Source organism: Mya arenaria, chromosome 3, assembly GCF_026914265.1.
Source record: "Mya arenaria isolate MELC-2E11 chromosome 3, ASM2691426v1".
In the NCBI taxonomy this organism is placed as follows: domain Eukaryota; kingdom Metazoa; phylum Mollusca; class Bivalvia; order Myida; family Myidae; genus Mya; species Mya arenaria.
The window spans coordinates 70,960,702-70,982,338 of record NC_069124.1 but is presented as its reverse complement, the minus strand read 5'-3'; the positions used below and the strand labels follow the sequence as shown (position 1 = coordinate 70,982,338).

Sequence of the window (21,637 nt, the reverse complement as noted above, 5' to 3'; positions counted from 1 at the left end):
TATAATTGTTCAAGTAAACATAAAAAATGTCATTTGGTGTGCAAACCCTGGCGTAAACTCAGTGATGAAATGCAGCACACCGATTATAATCACCACCAGTAGATTTTTATAAATAGATAGATTTTTATGAATCCAGAAGCTAATTATAATTTTATTTGGTATCATATGCAGAAAATATATTGGGCCTTTGGCTAAATGTTTCTTCAGGAAAACCCTTAGAAGGTTTTAGGTATAAAAACATGGACAGGTGCTAGTTCTATGTTCTTGTTATAAGGTCCACATCTATGGTGTAAACAATTAAAACATATTCATAAAAGGGTTGCTGTTGTTTATGACGAACTGTTATTTAGGATGGGTAAATAAATTTTCATAATTCTTTTTTTTCTGGCTTGAATCTACATTTGTGATTTGAAAAATCATACATGCCATATTTCTGAGAGGCTTCCCAGGGGATTTTGGTCTGAATTCCAGGGGATTTTGATATTACACCAGGGGATTTTTACACGACGAAAATTTGCGCAATATCTGCATTTATAATTAAGAATAAATACAGAATTACACTCAAATTACAATAATTTTTGGACTTAGCCACCATAGTCCTTCATGGAATTTCACACTCATAATATTATTAATGCTTTCCACTGTCAACCTTAAGCAAGTTTTTTTTTTGTTTTTTTTTTTATTCCAGGGGATATGGATCCCCCGGCGGGGGACCAGGGGATTGGTTGAAATTTCGGGGGATTATTGCCCCCGCCGGGGGATATGGCATGTATGAAAAATCATGAAGCCATGGACCAAATTGGGAAATGAATGTCACCCCTCTTGTTGTGAAATGTTTAATATAATACAAATCAATCACTTTTTCCTCCCTTTTTCTCACAAAAGTGTTTTACAGTCTGACAATTTATACATATTTGTTGCTAGATTATTCCTGTAATGGTGACACAGGCATTTTAAGGGATTAAGGACTCAAGCTGGTATAAAATTTCATGTTGAATGAGAGCAATTTTGGCCATTTTTTGTGAGTAAACCAACTATCATAATTTAATCATACAGTCATCAAATTATACTAATGAAGTCTAAGTCCTTACACTTGTGCTTGGCATCAAAAAAATCAATCCTGCTACATAAAATCTAGATTTTGAGCGAGCCTTGAAAACATTTAAATGACTAATTAAGACCACTGATCATACATTAATTTGATTCTTTGCACGTAAAATGATTTTAAATATTAATGTCTTGTCACCATCCTACATTCTTTAGTACATAAAATATAGTCTTTAATTATTCTCAGAAGTTCTGACACTATTGCTGGTGAGAACTTGATGACAGGACACCCATAAAGATAAGATTTATTTGATAATGGCCACCATCTGGAATTGTTTACGACACACTAACATGACTATTTGACACCATTTGTAAATGGTTGTGAATGTTTAAACAAAGCTAATTTAAAAAAAATAATAAAGAACTGTTTTTGTCTTTCCAGTAAAAATGTGGCTCCTACATGCCTGTCTGCAGACAAAAACAGCCTAGGCAGCACAAAAGTTTGTAATATTTTCACAGAAAATATGCGACAATGGATTGCTTATAGTTTTACCGCTTTGTTGGCATCACCTAGCAACAGTAATTAGCGTTCATGGATACTTTTTAATCATTTTGATTTTTTTTATGTAATCCTGTCTCAAGTCTGCCATAGTCATAAAAATCGTCAAAAGACGCATTGAGGGACATTTAGGTGGACTATGGCGTCACCTACCTGTAATGCATTACTCCTAGGCAGTTACACTGTAGAAGCAGAATTGTCTTAATGATTTTTTCTATATCTTTCTTTTACATGTGATTCAATTTAAATAGAATAAACTTTTATGTATGTCTTTCACTGTTTCATAACATTTCGTTATTCAGTTTAATCAAACACATACATAATTCAAAAATTAATTAAACTGTGTCTAAAGAGTCTATAATTGAAAGTTAAACGATTAAAAAGATACCTTTCTTAGCAAAAGCGTTGCACACACTAAACAACAGTACTATATCCGAATCAGTCCGTCCGAAAAAACAACAACTACAACAAATGTTTCAATTTATATGTAAATTACATCTTGTTTAGGAAATGAGATGCAATGCAAATTGATTTGTTAAAGCATTACCCTTATTTCGGGTTGGTTTATTAAGCTGTCAATAACATAAAACATGAAAAACAATGGATAATCTATTTTATAACCTTTACATGTCCATCCATGAGCGGAAGTTGAATTTAGCGCATGCGTATGTCAACAAATTTAATTCCGGTATAAAAGTTTGTTCTGGAAAAAAATTTGAACTCAACTCTGAGGCGAACAGCTCAAAAATGTTTTAAATATTGAAAAAGATCTCCTGAAATTATTTTTAATGAGGTACGAACGAAAAACAATTGTTCTACAAGTGTGACAGTGTGCCCTGCTGTACATGAAATGAACTTGCGTTCGCCCTCTTTTGGTTCGTACCACAATATAGTCAATAGAATACTTGGCAACCAACTTTTAAGTGTACCTGTTAAACACTTCTGATTTTTAGCTGCAAAATGTATGACTTTACAACCTTTACAAAATGTTTGCACTTTATATTGTGAAAATGGTTTTAATTTTCTATATAGAACCAACAATGAAACATGATTATTTGCGTCTAAAATGTTATATTTATATTGAAAATATTCAAACATTGCTTTTTCGTTGTTAAACTGGTATTAATGTTCTTTTGCATATGTTCGGTTTATTCTATGTGTTCATATACTGGTTCAGTAATGATTATTGGTTGAATGGCATGCATTAAGGTGATCAATGCATGTTGCATAAGACATCAATTTACATGTCCATTTACTGTAAGCATTGTTTTATGATGTTATGACTTAAGTTGTTTCTTATATTGCATTGTTAATCGAGTTCATTTGATGTCATGATTTTTAAACAGTTTGTTATTTTTACATTTACATATATATATATATATATATATATATATATATATATATATATATATATATATATATATATGAATTCATTTAGTTCTGTTAGAAATGCCCTTATATTTCACTGACGATGAAACTGGCTTATAGTTTTTTTAATCTCACTTCCACTTTAACTTTCAATCTAAATCAATAATGGTCTTATATGAAAACATACAATGGATACATGTATACAGTAATGTAGGTAAACATTTCTAGGACATGAAGGGGGATATTGACCTGGACAATGTAACAGAAAGTGATTACCTCTTACATAGCAGAATTCGCTAATCGCAAGCATATGTAAAAAGAATGTTAAACTCTGGTCAGTTGGCAAAGCGTGTTGATATAATTTCTTATTGATATCCACATAATTATCTACAAATCTGCGTTCCATTCTCAGGTAACTTGTTCCAGTAACAAAGTCACGTCTTGTGTAGGCAATGGTTAAATAGACGAGTATTCGCTTCCTATAAAGCGTTCACCCGTGTCCTAAGAACTATATTTCTACGAACTTTTCTTCTTATGAACGTCTTAAATGATTCCCTATTTTGTACTTTGGTAACATTCAAAATTATATGATGGGGTTATCAATAGACGAGGGTCTAAAAGTTTGGATATATCTAGATATATGTATACATGTATAAAGAAATTTAGCTGATTAGTAAGTAACCAATGTCAAAGGATTAATGAAATAAATCCCTTTCTCTTCAAAGCTTGATCGTATTATTTCAGAAACTGTTTCTTTTATAAGAAGATTAAAACTGCGTGATTGCCCACTGTTTCAAGATTGAGATCAAGCTCGAAAATTAAATTCTTACAGGCCTGTGCGGACTTTAACAAACTGTAATAAACATTCAAACATTGGAAAAGGTTAATATCAAATCTTGGGTTTTATTGAACTAATCTCTCTCTACGGTTACATATCTACAGAAGATCATTCTATACGCTTCGTAGAACAGCCATTGTGGTAGACGCATTTTCAAGTTTAATGTCTAAATTGTAAAATAGTAATTAAGATTTATTTTTCGATCTGACTTTTGTGGTAACGTGTGTTTCGATTACTATTTGATGGAATTTATAGTTATTGCTAAACTCGGATTGCATTATTTTGACTTTTGGTATGTATGACTGTGCTGTAATGTTATTGTTTGTTTTTTCAGTTTTTGGTAAAAAAGAGATATATTGTATATCCATGATATTTCGCTTGATCTTAAGGTTATTCTTAGGTTGCACAGTTTTGTAATTATTTAAGATTTTTTTCGAAAAACCGAATCTATTCACAGCTAAGAAGTTTTTCATCGACATTTTCTTCCTCCCGATTTGCTTAACTTTTTAATACTTGCCTTAATTAAGGAACTGTACAGTATTTTTTTCCTTTCTTTTTATTTGTTCTGTGTTTTTCCTTCATGCACGTACTATTTGTGTTTTGTGTTTGTACCGAAGAGCTATATTTATGCCTTAATTAAATAAACACTCGGTTCTGTTTTGTTCAGTTTTGTTCTAAGATTAAATAATTGTATATACAGTTAATTATTATCTTTTTGTTTTAAATAAAGTTCATTTATGGCGTAATCACAATGTTTATAACCCAGTCAGTGAAAAGTTAATAAGTCTTGGACACATTCACTAGACGGGTTCTGTGGGAACAAATAACGATCCGACGCAGAAAATTCTTTGAGCAAATCGGATCGTATACATTACAAAATGCCTTTGTAAACTGTATTGAAAATTGGAAACTTGAACAAACAGTTTCAGACTTCGATGACAGGGATTATTTCATTTTCGATTATTAAAGCTTTCTGCGTGGTGTTTACTTTAGTGTTTTCAACAGTGAAATAAATGAAGCCTGTAAGGTCGGTAGTCAAAACTACCAGTACACTCCTCGCAGACCTTCATAACGACGTCATATATCAAAAGAACTGTAAGATCGAAGATATTCTGCAAATAGAAATGGCAGTGAAATGAAACATTTATATATTAGGTTTATGTAATAGTCAACAGATTCTCTTTCATTTTTGAATATTCCTTAGTTTAAATAGCCTTGCTTTGGCCTGTAACCACCTATAACCCGAGATGACTGTATCGGACAAGGAAAATATGGTCATATAATCATATACATAAGAATATACTTCTATATAAAAAGTCACCATCTCTGTCCGATGCGTCTGCCATCTATGTCCGTGGCCTGTTTCAACTGCATTGTCAAATATGGCTCTGCTGTCACAAGATATGCGTTCAATTAGCATGTGAACCCCATGTTGAGTCTGAGGTTAATACTATATTCTCCTATCGTATATAAATATAATCCCAGAATTTACCTGTTTTGGAGCCTAACGGAAGTTGGTGTTTGTAATAGGTAATTACTTCTCCATGTTTCCTATTTTGACTGCTTCAATAAGAAATTATTTTTCTCAAACGTTCAAATCTTCAAAAATAATGTCAAACAAAATCAGTGACGTAGATTCTAAATAGGAAAGCAGTTTAACAATTAGAACGTTAATCAAATATTTGTCCGTTAAATGAAACTTAATGTGTAACAAATACTTCATATACGTTTTGAATGGAAATGCGTTTCTTGCGCAAACAAGCCAGCATACCCAGACAGAAATATTTAGTGACTTTCTGAAGAGTCTTTAGATCCCTGATGAACATTGGGAAGGTGATTTGTATACGATATCAGAACAAGACGTTTTAATTAGCGTTGAACGTCAACACACATGCATTATTAAATACCAACACCAGCGCAGCTCACGTTAACTGATTGAGAACAAATTCTGCCATGCATGTCCTAAAAAAACTATAGAAAGTTTCTTTTTGTAATGTCCAGGGGTAGTCCACAGAATAGGATCGTCATTTCTCCATTCACTTGAAGCTAAACGAGCAGATTCAATTTTTAGGCCGGTTCTGGGTTAAAGACTCTTAAATGCGGCATGTCACGCCATGTAGCATGCTTGTGGATGCTCTGTGGAAATAGGTAAAGACCTGACAGACTTACACGAGGACTTAATTCAACAGCTTCATAGTCCCATACAGCAGCAGCACTATTCAGTAGACATAGGTGAAAAGAAACGTTAACTAAGTTCGTAGAGCGAGCTAATTAGTCGCGTAAGTGGATGGGGTAATTTAGCGCGGATTCTGCCAGTTCTCCCAGATCGATCCCGCCTGGTCTCTAGTCTGCTCCACAGACTTCTATCTGCGGCTTATTTCACTGGACTATAGAATGGTGTAAATTATTCATTCTTATTGAATTGTACAGGTATTTCGATCGCGAACTCGTTTTGTTTACTTAAATGCCGCCTTTAGAAATGAATATTAATTTTATATTGTTATATTGCCATGGACCGGCGTGAATTTGTTTACGCGGACTCAGTGATCGAATGTTGTTACATAAATAGTGGTCTTCAACCTTTGAAAATATACTTTGTGTTTTATTCCCATTATGGAAAGCGTCATAATTGATTTTGGATAAAATTTGACAATCATATGGTTGTATAAAAAGGTTAAAGTGGCACATAGCTTAAGAAATGGTAGTTGAATAAAAGACTTGTATACATGAATGGATATAGGAACTTTTGTTTATCGATTTTGGATTAGACTTACTGTATGATTTGAAAATTATCTTCTTTATAACACTTGACGAAAAAGCCTAACAAATGCTATCAATGAATGTATGAGTTCGTGATTTTGAAACGCGTCTTAAATTAATATCTAATTAAGCGTAAAACATAATATTCTTAAAAATAAGTTAATAATTTAGTAATTTTCTATGTTTCTTGTGTTGTGTTTCGTTCTTAAGTTGGAATTTACGAATTGGTATGCTTTTATTATTCAATTTTATAAGTATTTTAAATTGCTTATGATTTGTTATATTGACGTAACATTATTTTAAAGCTTCTATTTAACTGAAATGTAACTCCTTTCAACTTTTCAGATGAAAGCAAAAGATTAAGAGTGCAAATTGGAATTAGAATTTATAAAACGCAATGTTGGAAACAGTGACTTTACGATAGAATGGTTTAATGATACTAAACCTCATAGTGTTGAAAATTAAAAAAAAAAGATCGTTTAAGCATTCCAATTGATATATAGAGTGTACGCCAAATTATTGGATGTTTATGGTGTTTGTCGGAGTATTTGGAACGTAAGTGCGTTTTGGCAAACGTTTTACGGCTATCGGAACTAACGTCGTCAGAAGTGATCTATTAGTACCAGTAGCTGTCGTTGTAGTAAAACGATGACGACAAATGAGGAGCACGGTTCCAAGGAGGTGACGCCGAAACCGGAAGAAGAAGACAGCGACGATGACGACGAGGATCTGCTCGTGTTTACCCCGTACACGGCCGCCTCATGGGACGAGCAGCTGGATTCGGAGAAAAACCGGCACGACAAGGAAGTGGAGAACAAAAAACACCAGGGTGAAGCTCACCTCGTAGACGGCGAGCTCCAGTTCGTCTCCGAGGAGCACCACGGCCACCAAGAGACGCGCAACCCAAATTTGGTGGAGGGAAACACTCTCAAGGAGGATATAGAGCCCGAGTTTCCCAAGGACCTGTACGGGAAGCCCGTTGAGGAGTTCGACAAGCTAATCAAGGAGCGAGATAAGGTAGGTGCCGACCAGTATGGGTGTCCCATTGGGCTCTGTTAGAAGGATGGGGTTGCGTCTCAGAACGTTAACTAGTGACGAACTATATAAGTAGTAATGCTAAATCATTGTACTACAATGTAGTCATATTATCTGAAAACTATTTATGTACATGTTACATGCATTTTCCTGATTCGTCAGTTGTAGAACTAATTTCATTTCCGGGAAAATGAGTCTTACGTCAATTCCGAATAATTTGTCACCGACTTGGATTTTATTCAACATTGTTACTTATCTTTGTTTCTTACATAATGCAAAATGCAAATAAACAGCAACTTATTTCTGAGACAATGCCAGATCACATGTCTGTCAATTCTTAGAAGACGACAAAAACTTTTTACATCAGACATCGCATTAATAAGTTCATTTCATTTACATATTTATATCACAAACACTTTTGTTTGTCGCTGGCTGCTTTATGTATCTTTCAACAACCATGACGACAATGGATTTCTTAATTGTCACTATCTCCGAGGACTTTTATCATTATTCCAATTTATTCTTGTCATATTTTCTGTTTTGTCGTCCGACCTTTTCTGCTACGGTTACGGGCAGGTCAATAATATCGTTTAGAAATGGTAGTAAGTGCAAAAAGACCTGTACTTCAATCTTGTACTATTATCTACCTAGAATATACCCCGTTATTTCTCGCAATAGTGCAAACTGCTGCGATATATTTCTGTGACTGATTATTCTAGTATTTATTAATGTTCCAGCCTGGGACATATGCCATTTATTATCCCACAGCCTATACAATGCGATTGTTCATTGTACATCAAAGTCATTCGGAGCTGTTTTACACAGCAAAGCTCTTATAAAACCCAAAATGCTTCATATATTGTGCTATATCTTAGACATGCTATGCCATACTGGTCGCCATAAACAAACCATCAATCTGTTTGCTTTGACAAAAGCAGTAAACTCTGTTGCCCAGTTGACAAAGGAGTTCAGAAAATATGCGCCGACATTTGTAAGTTAAAATAGCATTCCACTGTTATTCAGTGTGCAGTTGTGTTTCTGGGTGTGGGTGTGCGTCCGTGCGTGCGTGTGTGTGTATTACAGGTACTTGTATCTCACCACCAACGCGTAAACCGCAACTCTAGTGTTGAAAGTCACTATATGGACAAACTTCTGATTTTGGTCATTATGAAATCAAGGAATACATACTCTGTATCGTTTTCGAAGGACAGAATACTTACAGTAGTTTCTCAGAACAGATTGATGTGCTTGTGATCGCGTTCAAGAGGGTTAGTTATCGCAACGTACATGTATACATGCACCCTACGTTATTCATGTACATTTATGAGGTAGTCACATCAATAGAATTGACCTAAACATTGCTACAATTAAGTTTTATAACCGCATGGGAGCGACACTCACAAAGCCAGTTGTCCCATAAAACATAAATTACTTCCGAACAAACGAATGTCTTAACATTGACGTAAGGACTTCAGTATCATCTGAGACAACAGGCTTCATTCTAAGAGAACTGCATTCTTTACAAAATGCACTTGTCCATTTTTACATTAATTTGTCATAATGTTTGCTAACGTGCTAAATAGGAACTTATTTTGTACGTACATGCAAAATGTTTTCTTAATAGCTGTAGATGTACTTTGTTGCTTGTAGACTAATTTAACGTTAAAAATGGACGGAGTCAACGTTTGTTTGCGGTTGAAGAAAACTACAATGGCCGAGGATTAAAACGAACAGTGGAGTTTATATTTTATTCTATATGACACGACCAGCGTAAATTTCCACAGCTGACAAGATTTGTCCATTAAAACATAGTTTGTTTTATCCTGTGGTTAGTTTTTAATCACCTTAAGTCAATATGTACAACAAAAGGTGGTCGAAAATACAAGACCATCGAGTGCCTATGTAAGCTTTTGTATTTTCAGTAAGTAGAATCACCAAGATCACATTTCAAAAAGGCAATGTTGTAACACATGATAAGTGTATGGTGTTTATTATAGATATTATGCACCAGTCAATTGTAACCATGCCCCCCCCCCCCAGGTCCGGTGGTATAACTGGGGAAATGGGCCGCGTTTATACCTTCCAGGTGGCCCCGCAGTTCCGGGTGAATGCGGTGGTTTTGTTTTTGTTTTGTACCCATTTTTGACCCAATGAACTTAACGTTGTATCGCAGTAAGTTTCTGGACCAATGACGCAGTCCACAGGGGTCATTTCGTCTTAGGTTCGAATCCCACAAAACCCTCATACTTTTGTCAGTTTGCACTTACTTCATCAGCAATTATAAAAATAAAACTCGGTCATTTCAACTTGTGAGATAAGCGACCAGTCGTTCTATGGAGTATTAATAGGCAAAAATATTTAATACTACTCCATTCTCATTGCTCTACAAATAAGTGCATACTCCAATTAACGTTATAATACAAGTAGTCTCAAAAAATATCAACCTGCTGTTTGAGTTGTGAAAATATGTACTTCTTTGATAGGTCGGGTATGTACTTGGAATATAAATACTTTGAAATACGTAGAAACAATTTGTAATTATGATATGCAATGACTACACTGGAACTGTACCGATTACATCTCGCCATTATTTTCTATAACATTTGAAGAGATTAAGATATATACATGGCAGTGCGTATACATTTAAGTCAGCCCGGATTGAATTACAAGAACTCCATCAGCATAATCATCCATTAATAATCATTAACAACAATCCAAGTACAATGTTATGTTAGTATCCAGTCCTCAGGGATATGTTCGTGTCAAAAGTTATATCATAGCAACAGCAATCGCTCGACTTAATAGCCCTCTTTAGGTAAGAATTATTCCTCATCTTATGATTAATTATTCATAAACTTGAAAAGGTCCCAAGTTTCCCCTTGCAGTAAAGGGACGTATCTGACCTATGCTAATATGAGTACTACGAATGTCAGTACGCAAGCAGTTCCTGTTATAAGTTCTGTATCCAGATAGTCCACCCTTTCCAGAACTTAGTGTCCAAGAAAACTGTAATCATCTAGTTATTAATATGATTTCCTGTTTGCCAAGTCAATTCGGCGGCGGGGTGATGAAAAGTGTGGTTTGTTAGCGGGGGCGGAGGGGGTGATGAACGGGGTTTGCTGTCAGCGAGGTCGGCTAAGGGGTGATGAAAGGTGTTGGCTTTAGCGGGTGCGGTAAAGGGGTGATGAAAGGGTTGGGTGTTTGGCGAGGGCGGAGGATGGGTGATGAAATGGGTTGGCTGTTAGCGTAGGCGGAGGAGGGGTGATGAAAGGGTTGGGTGTTTGGCGAGGGCGGAGGATGGGTGATGAAATGGGTTGGCTGTTAGCGTAGGCGGAGGAGGGGTGATGAAAGGTGTTGGCTGTTAGCAGGGGCGGCGGAAGGGTAAATGAAAGGGTGGGTTGTTAGCGAGGACGGAGGATGGGTGACAAAAGGGGTGGGTTGTGAAGGTGGGATAGGCGAGGTAGATATCCTTTCATTGCATTCTTCATAAAAATGCGGTGGTCAACACTGGTTTGTTCGATATGATGTTTTTTTGTACGATGTGCCTGTGAAAATGCTGGCTCGGCAAACCCTTGCAGTAAAGCGGACTATCTGATGTTGATTAACATAGTGATAGGAAATTTATTCAAATAACCCCTCATTATCTTACATTCTCAACTAACGTTGCAGGCAATATAATTAACGCAGATTAAATACTATTATATTTGTCTGTGTCTAGAACTCTGGGGCTTTCGGTAACATTTTAAAATTAGTATGTAGCGTATCAGTGCAGTAAGTATCAACTGCACTTTATTAAACCATGACGGGATATAGGATTATGCCTTGTTTAATTTTAACTAGTTTGATATTTTTGTTAACACTTCCCCTGTAGCATCAAACATAAAGATGCGGCGGAGTCGTGGCCAATAGCGTCACGCGCGCAGGATATAATCTCGGAGCAAATGATCATTTAATGTTTACTGTGACTATGTTATGTACAAGTCTCATCATTCTTATAGTGTATTTTAATCAACATGGTTCCGATGCAAACCAAAATAATGAGAAACCGTCATTTTACTGTTGCCTTTAAAAGGTAATGTTGAGCTGTCTGTTTAACATTCAGAACGCTCAAGTGTAATTTAATGCAATATTATTTATTAACTTATTATTTATTAAATTGTAACTGGAAGATTAACGAAACAAACCCGGTGTATTTTTTCGGATAACAGAATCTTGCTTAAGAAGTGGATTAAAGAATGTGTTATTAACATTGTTCGCTAAGCTTATTCAGGGTATTAACTTGCGTTTTGTCGTTGCTATTTATTGCTGTTTTTAACAATATGATATCGTGTCCCAAATATCAAATACGTATGAAAATCCTTTCAATACATACAATACCATAATAGTTTTGAATACATTACTTTTAATTTGCGCTGTAATTTGGTAGCAGATTATGTTCTAAAATCACAAAAAACACACACATTAGAACGGCATTCAATGAACCCTGAACCAATGTCAAAGTGCCAGACGCCTGAATACTGCAATATTAGCTTTCCAGGCCTGGTCATAGACTTGTATATCTATGTAGAATCGTGAATCTTATTTCTCCCATGTTGATAAATCAGGTTCACACGTATTCATATTTAATATCATAATCTTTTCTACGGTATGTGCGTTCAGTCACTGCTGAGAGAAAAGCTTACATTAACGATGTAAAATTTGCAAACAACCATTTAGGATTAGCATATAAATGAAAGATTTAGCGATTTCACCTATCCCATCTACAGCGGGGAATGAAATTCTTATTTTGAAAAAGTAAATTAAAAATAAACAGATGAAATTGGAAGTTTTTTTAAAACATGTTCGTCTCACGTAAACTATAATCGGCCTCTCCTCCGCTATTAGCGGTATTGCCTTCAAACTTTAAAGATTTTGCTGGTACCATACATACACAATGTTTAGAAAACAGTCCAAATCGAGAGTATTTGTCAGGTTGCTGTGACAGCTATTATAATTCATATATATTTTTCTGTATGCGTTTAGCCATAGAATACTTGAAGTGCCAAGAGCATAGGCTACTGGAAGACTTAAAATGAGTTGCATTCTATAGTCAGTCGAATGTTTAATGTACACAACTTGTTTGAATATTCTGAAGAGGTGTCAACATTGTTAACTTCTTGAACTTTGAACACTCAAATGTTGAACACGAACACGGTACAATTACTAGGATTAAACTTTAAGACAATTTACATAACCCTGGAAGAGTAAAGTGCTAATCAGAAATTTAGTTGTTGAATAGTTGTAACAAATATGGAACAAAGAAATTACTAAAAAATACTATAACAAATGGGCCGGGTAGTTTTCACAGATGTATATACTATTTGCTGTCAGAAATGGTCAAAACGGAAAATTGTAACAAAATAAAATATCGATAATTGTCTGTACTTTGTTGCCATGTTTTGATACTTAAACATGTAAATAACCATATTGCTTTACTGTCCAAACTTCCGTATCAATTACTCGTGCAAGTTTTGAGATGTTGATGGTTTTCGTGACATGTTTAAATAAATAAAAATATTCTGAAGATTGAATTTATGGTTAATTGTCTCCCGATCTCTTCCGAGTCCAGGTCGCTACCCATCTTCCTTATTTCACTCTGCCATCTGTGTTTTCTTGGTACACATGTGTATACATATTTAGTAACACTGGTTCCAATCAGGACAGTGAATAAATTACAATATGCACGATAGACGTCGTCAGGTATAAAACCTATGTTGTAACACACGACGAACCTAGTTTCGAGTGTCTGCTGGTATCTTCGAAGCTACATAAATTGGCAACATTCTAAGTACCCACAAACGACAGAATGTAGATACATCGAGCGTTCGCGGCTGGAATTCGGCACAGAAATACAATCAAGAGTCGTTGATTACTTGTGTCAATAGAAACAAGCGTCTGTGTAACCAGCATACACGTGGTGAACATACGGCATCTGAACATCTCACATAATTAATATCTCTCTATATTGAACCGTTACCCACATAGATATATTGCATCTACTGAGAACCTCTGGTGCACATTATCTTCCCGGTTATGCTTCCAACGAAATCATCAGTTGTCTCAGTATGTAAATGGGAGATAATAATTAACGCATGTAAATCATTAATTTTGGCAAGTGCTTTTATTCCTATTCCAAGCTCGTTCAAGGATTCTACTTATTTGTCATTTTTATTCTTTTGTTTTACATTCATTATTGTAAACGTTTTACGAATGACGTCTCAACACAGACAGATTTCGTCTGTTTGTAAAATTGTTCATCATGATGTTATGACGTGAGTTTGACAACTTTGAAGAACTTTGGGAAGCAAATTCAAGAGGGAAATACGTCCAGTACCAGACTGTCATAGCAACTATCCCTTTATCGACAATCCCGGGTAATATACGGGCTGCTTTGTTCAATATATTCTTAACGAACCAGACAGAACCCAACGCTGATGATAATTGTCTTCAAATCTTGTGGAACTTCTTCCCAAACGTGTAAAGAAACAAATCATTCTCGGAATCCCCAATCGCAATGTAGGCCATTGTAAATACTAAATAGCTGTATCATGACCAGAATACTGTCTTACAAAATCTTCTTTTTTCTTTTAAGTTTGTTACAATATGCAACGAATTAATGGGGGGGGGAATTGTCCAATGTATATTGTTCAACACACGTGCAGGTTACAAGTCAAATTAAATGATTAACCAGTAGTCCTCGTTCTAGGTCACTGTTACATTGGCATTTCAACAGTACATGTAGTCGGGGGCTACACCTCCAGAGAGTCGCTTCACTTGTGAAAGAAACCATAAATTGTGATTAATTAATATTTCATGGAACATTTTCTGTTTGTATTGATTTTGGCCTTGAAAAGCTAATAGACAGAAATGAAGAGCTTTGGCCATTTCAAAAATTGTCTGTTTCAATATGTATACCCGTCGACCAATTTGTCCGGCGGGGGAGTTAGAAAATCAATTTTCATAAAGCATGGCATTGAAAAGAGAATTGTTCGTATATTGAATACTTTCACCGACCTGTCTACAAATTGAACAGATCGTAAGCACCTTTGATTAGCTGTCACTCGGTTGACTTGAAGTCTGGCCAGGGTATAAAGTCCAGGTTTTAGGGCAGCTCCAGGTCCAAGCCATGGCAGACCTATATTATGGTGTGCTGGGCACTAAGTGAGACGGTGGGTATCGGACTAACGCCTTGCACACAATGACCTTTGATTTCTACTCATTTGTCTCACGAAAACCAGTTCGATGGCCAAAGCGCAATACTGCTGTAACGCCCTCTTGTTCTAGGTTGAGTTACAACCATCTTTCAGCAGGCCCGCGAATTATTGATGCAACCCTCAATGGAAATAAGCTCCATGTCCAATAAACTTCAGCCGATGTAGGTCAATGCAATATCAGACAATGGTCATGAAAAATGTATGTTGCGACAGGAAGATACTGTTGAAAGACGACTGAGAAGTGGTATTATTGTATTTAGTTAAGATTACCTCGGACCTATAGGTCCGTAATTTTATAACGTAAATTGGCAGGAAAACTGATACACCGCTGCTCTTTGAAGTGTCCTCGATTTATGAACAATTAATTGTTATAGTCAATTGATTAAGACCGACCAGAAATTGTCACATAAAAGTTGAACCAGTTTCTCCAAGGACATTTCGGTAAATCATGGGATACGTTCCCAATTGGCTTTGACTTCATAAGTTTTGTTTAATATTTCTTTAATGTTAAAGGAAACACACGGTTAATTATGTTCTTACTTGATTATGTTCATATGCTGGATTTTTTTATTTGAAGGACATAGTGCTTACAATAACAATGTTGCATATCTAAAATAGGTATAATATATTGCTTCCACAGTCATTCTTCGCTGCTTAAACTGACAAAGGAGTATCATGTGTCGAAATATCAATTATCGTAGCACAGCTATTATAGTTGATCACAAAGAGACGAATATTAAGGCTCATTAATTTAAGCCGATTTCAAAGATATAGCCAAATTTGTTAGCATGCCGTTTTTACAATTGTCATTGTTTCGGTTTATTTTGCTTCCAAATGCCCGACTTTAGTCGAGGACAATACTAAGATGTCACTAACCGAAGTCGACGGGCCGGGAGGTGATGCCTGCCCGGAAGAGCAATATAGGCCCGAGAGCTTTACATATGTACTAAGTGCAGATGTTTTACTGTTCGCTTAAAATCAAAATTCTTTATCGCCATCACTTGTCCAAGACATCCGTGGGAGAGTTTAATACTGTCCTTCATACAAAAGCACCAACAGCGGGTGCCAAAGTTCGTCTGTGTTTCTCAGTGGATAACTCGACACTAATTAAAGCCAGTATTATGGGTCGTTCCACATATGTCCGTATTGTCACAGGTTAAGTCATGGAATATATTTAACGGTTATTGAATTATGGCCACAGTTCAGCTCGAAGACGACACCGGATACCACGGCTATGGCAATGCAAGTTCCATCGAAAATTAATACTCGTGAGCTAAAATAATAATGATAGTAATGAAAGTTCTAAACTATATGTTGACGTGATTCACCTATGACAGTTTTAATGACAAGCATTCTCAAACGATTTAATGTTGTCACCCACACGACCATACACACAAACTCTATAATGGCGTTCAAACATTATCGTACAATGAAGCGTTTTACTGGACCTATTTCGCCTCATCATCATGTGTAGCCTATGGTCATTACGTACATTTGACGCATTCGTATTTTTTGTTGGGACACTTTCGCCAAGTTTCGTCCTTGAATGCATGTTCTGGTCGTTGACATATATGATATAACCATTGGAAACATAACACAGCCGTGCCCTGCAACTGCGGCGCCTGACCTGGCAGACACAGGGATCGTGGCCAACAACATGAACTGGATAACTACCTGCCAGCCTCTAACAGCCCATGTCCACTAACTCGTTCCATATGGCCGCACATTTATTTCTGCACGGCTTGAAAAAACCTAAGCTGATCGCCAGCATTCATTAAACTTTATGCGTATATTCTTGATGTGCCAAGTTATAATGGCTTAACAGGGTTTTGATATAAATGGCATTATACTTTATGAGTTGATACGAAGTCAATTGGGTGCGAAATCACAATTCCGCCCACGTCTTATGCGTGGTTACTCCCCTTACTTATAATAATGTCATGGTTGATTGTCCATAAAGACTGATGAAGTTCAAAGACTGCAAATTATGAAAAAAATTTGGCGATGCCATGATAATTATAGACGTGAATATTGAATTTCGGAGAAGTAAAATTAATTTAAAATGAAATTAAAAGTTAAATAAAAAACCCATGTTACTCAACTTACTGGACAGTAATGTTTCCTAGTGACGCATTGCAGGAACTAGACTTGTACTAGCTCATATAAATAAGACGCCAGATGTCTATTTTTTTATTTGCAGACTCGTGGCTGGGGAACAAAAACATGTCACAATTAAAGAAAAGTTTTCCTGAATGCCCATTGTTGTGCCGCTTCTTGAGGAACTTGATATTATGAACTAAAATATTTACAGTAAACTCTTACATGTATGACAGTTAACAATGACAAGGAACAACATTGACAATTGATGTGTATACCAAAATAACAAGTAAAAAAATAAACAAATAGTTCTCTTGTTAAAAACTGTTTTTATTTGAAACCCTGAAATATCAAATACAAAGATTCTAAATTATGAAATTGGCCAGACACGGAATGTGTGCTCCGCCGAACAGATTCACATCTAATAATATGATGTCACAGTTTTCTGTGACTAATAATAGAATTGGGGGACGTACTCTAGTGAGATTATTTACAAGGTCAGTGGTAAATTTAAGTTACCCGGTAATTTATATTTCTTTTGATGAATAACATTTTTGCTTTGACTCTTAAAAATCACAAGACCCATTTCCGGTGTATAGATATATTATATATATATTTTCATATTGTAAAATTATTGATATCATATGTATCATTCATGTTGTTTTTCTTGAATATTTTACCCATATCAGTTTAAGCATTCATTTGATAGTGTTAGAGTACACTCTGACTGTGACCATGAAAAATCAAAAGTGCTGAAGTACTCACACAGCCTGGGCTGGTTTAAGTGCATTTTTTTAATTCCCATTGAATTATGAATCAATTGACACTATTATAAAAAAGCCTTTATGAATGTACCGTATTATAAATCTCGGTGTCTTAATTTCCTTTACGATAATAAAAGTTTTACTTTGAACAAAACTTTTGTTACAAATTTCAAGATAATTTTAACTTTGATTATAGTATCTAGAGAAAATAAATACTTTATTTTGAAACTAGGTCTTAGTTTGATTGACCCATCGCTCAAATGTACCTAATATTGGGAAGTTTATGTAATGAAGTGAGTAAAAATATTTTGAAAACATCCCTTATCATTATTTTTTTTAGTTTTTATTTATTTTATTCATTTGAACACAAATGGATAGCTGTTAATTGCTATTTACAATTCAATAAACTACTGTTTTATGTAGCATCTACATACCTACATGAAACTTCTTATAAGTAAGCTCTACATACTAGATGGATGTCAGTATAAAAGTTATTGTTGAAGGTTCAAGATATTTATGATTTGTATTGACAGGGGGTGATTGCAGCTGATGGTTGTCAGCTGAAGTCTGTCAGTTTACCAGTAAACCCAAGCACTTTTGGTCCACATTTCATAACATACCTCATAATTAATACCTTATCAAGTGCCATATCAGAAATTGCTCACTTTCATATCTTTTGATGTATCACAATAAGCTTGTAATGAAGTTTGCTTATAGACCGCTCAGGTAATACTTGGCAGCAAAAAACCAGTTGATGATTTTATACTGGCCCGGTGATAATCAATGGTTGATCAATCAGGACTCATTACATCATGCCGTGATCCAGCAATGTGGCGTAATTGGGCAGAATAATGGAACCATGAAGGCAGGATATGGCAAGCTGTGGCACCCTCAAACAACTCCTGCTTCTCTAAGACAATATATTTCTTCTGTCTTCATCAATATATTGTCACATTGTAATTCACTTTGTGATAATTTGAAGCATTTTGTGCTGTTCTTGTCCAATGCCTTTTCTTTTCTGGCAATTATAATTGCCTGTTATTACACAATTACCTTGTCACAGTCAATTGCAGCTAGCAATACTTCATCACTTACATAGATCTGCTAAAAAGCAGAACATAAACATTCTCATTGCAAATTAGGAATCAGCATTTGATGAATAATTTAAAGTGATTTGAAGGACAAAATAAGAAGTACTGATGTTTACTCATGCCTTTATAGTTGCTGTTAACTTGCATTCAATTCACTCGTTGTCTGAATTTCTTGAAAGTATATCTATCTGTTTCGCAATCTGATTAAAGTCAGGTTGTAACTTTTGAGCAATTTACAAAAATAATTATTAAAAGTGACCAAATCAATTTCAAGAACCTTTAGGTTTCTTTCAGGAATACACCTTTTGCTATTAATTTACCAATGTTTTTATTGTTATTGACTGTCATCAAACTCAATGTGTGAAAATGCAGTACATTACTGGATATCCTAAAAAAGTTATTCTTTAATGTGTTTTCTCTTTCAGACATTCTGTGTGGTTGGCCCCCGTTTCAAGCGGGAGTACATCTATCGGTTTTCTGCAACCCCCTCATTCTACGTTCTCCGGCCATGGAACCCGTTCAGGAAGTTTTGTGTGTACATCGCCACCAGTCAGTATTTCGACTACTTCATCATCCTCACGATCTTGGCTAACTGTATATTCCTTGCAATGCCAAATGAACCTGCTTCAGAAACAGCTGAGTATGTTTATAATTGTATACGCACATTAATGATTTTTACAATTTTAAAATGAAGGCTGTTAGTTTTGGAAATGGATAGATTGATATTTTCATACTAAAAGATAGCTTATTGAATAATTTTTTTAAGATAAGTATAGGGTCTACATAGTTTTTGCATAGAAAATCTAGTAACTTGCATTGAACAATGAAACTTTTTAATACATATGTTTTTCATGTACACTCAGGGTAATACATTTCCCACTAAAATAGACATTTATCTAGTGTTGTTTTTATGAAATGTGGTAAGTAAGACAAAGAATATTCAGCTTAATGTAGATTTTATTTCCAAAGTAAATGAGGAATTGTGACTCTGATACAAAAAAGGCACTTACCAAGCACTGCATGTACGTATAGATAATAAAGTGACAATGAATGTTGTTGTCTGTTGGCTTACAGTATACTTTATTTCTATCTTATTGTGAAACATCTGTGTAGGAGACAACTTTATTGCATGCTAAGAGTCTTGTATAACAATCAATTGTCTTTAGATTAATACAAAAACACATCGTTATATACCCTGTTGTATATTCAAAACAATGATTTTTGTAGGTAAAGAAAATGTGTGTGATATAAACTGTTTATAACTGTGATTAATATTCTTTTCCATTGACATATCCTCCTGCTCAAGTCATTGATAAAATTATGCATGATTTTTTCTTCTCCAATGCATTAAGTTTATTTTTTGAATTATTAATGAGACTATTTACCGTAACACTAGAAGGATTTAAAGTGTGTATATTCTGTCGGTTTGGAAATATTGACTGCTTCAGATACTAAAGATTTCATGTTTAATTGTCAGTAATGTTTCTCAATAGAATATTGTTTGAAATGTGAGATTGTTACAACATGTGATGTAAGGTACTAGAACATCGTTTATTGCATACTGGTTAATGTTTTGCATACACAGTACTGTCTTTCTGCTGTCATCTACATTTTTATGGTATATTTATGGGTTAGAATAAGAGGGGTGTCCATTCCATTGTCAGTTATTCCTACATTGAACACAAGGGTTAGTATCGTATGACAACCTTACATACCATGTTGCCAATAAAAAGAACAAAAGGGGATGATTTTCAAGATGGCTGTGAACTAGGCTGCTGTTTATAAATATTAAATCCAAATGGACAAACCTTGTATTTCAATCATCTTTTTTTTTGAAATACAGTTTTTAGTTTTTATTGTTTGTAAAAATGTTGTTAACCAAGGCACAAAGTTGAGGCGGTTAATTATGGGAAGAGAACTATACATGTTAGGAAAAGTTCAGATACAGGCTTCTTTTCTTAGAATCCTTACATTATTAATCTCTGACCTACACTATACTGTTCTTGAAAATGTTATATCAATATTTAGCATGGTTGACCTGATTCATCATTGAAATAAATTTTATGATACAAATTGCTGCACAAATTTACAATTTGCTTAAAGTATAGTAAGTTATTTATATATTTAGCATTTTTAAAAAGACAAGGGTAGCAGTTACAAAGACTGTAAGATTAAAATTCAGGTTCTATTGTGTCACATGTGACTTTTGACTTTGAGGCATTGTTTGCGTCACATGCGACATTTGATCTTAAGGAATTTGAATGCAATGGTATACAGATTGTTTTACAAAATATTTCTATAAACAATTTTTGATCCAAATATAGTAACCAGCCTTTCTTAGGGTTGCTTTTATGCCCCCGAAGGTGGGCATATTAAAATCGCACCGTCCGTCCGTCCGTCCGGCTCTGTAACTTTCCCTTTTATGGACAGATTTTAAAATAACTTGCCACATGTGTTCCACATACCAAGACGACGTGTGGCGTGCAAGACTCGTGTCCCTACCTCAAAGGTCAAGGTCACACTTAGTGTTTATTCACAATGGAGTGCTGCATATAAGGACATAAGAGTATAGGTTGTCGTGTCCGGGCTGTAACTTTCTCTTGTATGGACAGATTTTAAAATAACTTGCCACATGTGTTCCACATACCAAGACGACGTGTCGCCTGCAAGACCCGTGTCCCTACCTCAAAGGTCAAGGTCACACTTAGTGTTTATTCACAATGGAGTGCTGCATATAAGGACATAGAGTATGGGTTGTCGTTTCCCTTGTATGGACAGATTTGAAAATAACTTGCCACATGTGTTCGGCATACCAAGACAACGTG

The 21,637-nt window shown here is 35.2% G+C and overlaps 1 protein-coding gene across 9 annotated transcripts in view; it reads left to right on the top strand.

The window, feature by feature from the left end:
- Positions 1-3,964: 3,964 nt before the first annotated feature.
- Positions 3,965-21,637, top strand: part of LOC128227482 (sodium channel protein 1 brain-like) — a 52,656-nt gene continuing 34,983 nt past the window's right edge. For 7 of the 9 annotated variants that reach the window (XM_052938077.1, XM_052938075.1, XM_052938079.1 and 4 more), the window contains exons 1-3: positions 6,031-6,242; positions 6,918-7,589; positions 19,238-19,452. In XM_052938077.1, the coding sequence (XP_052794037.1) occupies positions 7,221-7,589; positions 19,238-19,452 (584 nt within the window). In that variant the 5' untranslated portion in view covers positions 6,031-6,242; positions 6,918-7,220. Of the gene's footprint in view, positions 4,105-6,030; positions 6,243-6,649; positions 6,800-6,917; positions 7,590-19,237; positions 19,453-21,637 lie in introns of those variants that run through there. The other 2 variants (XM_052938073.1, XM_052938072.1) reach the window with 2 other exon arrangements.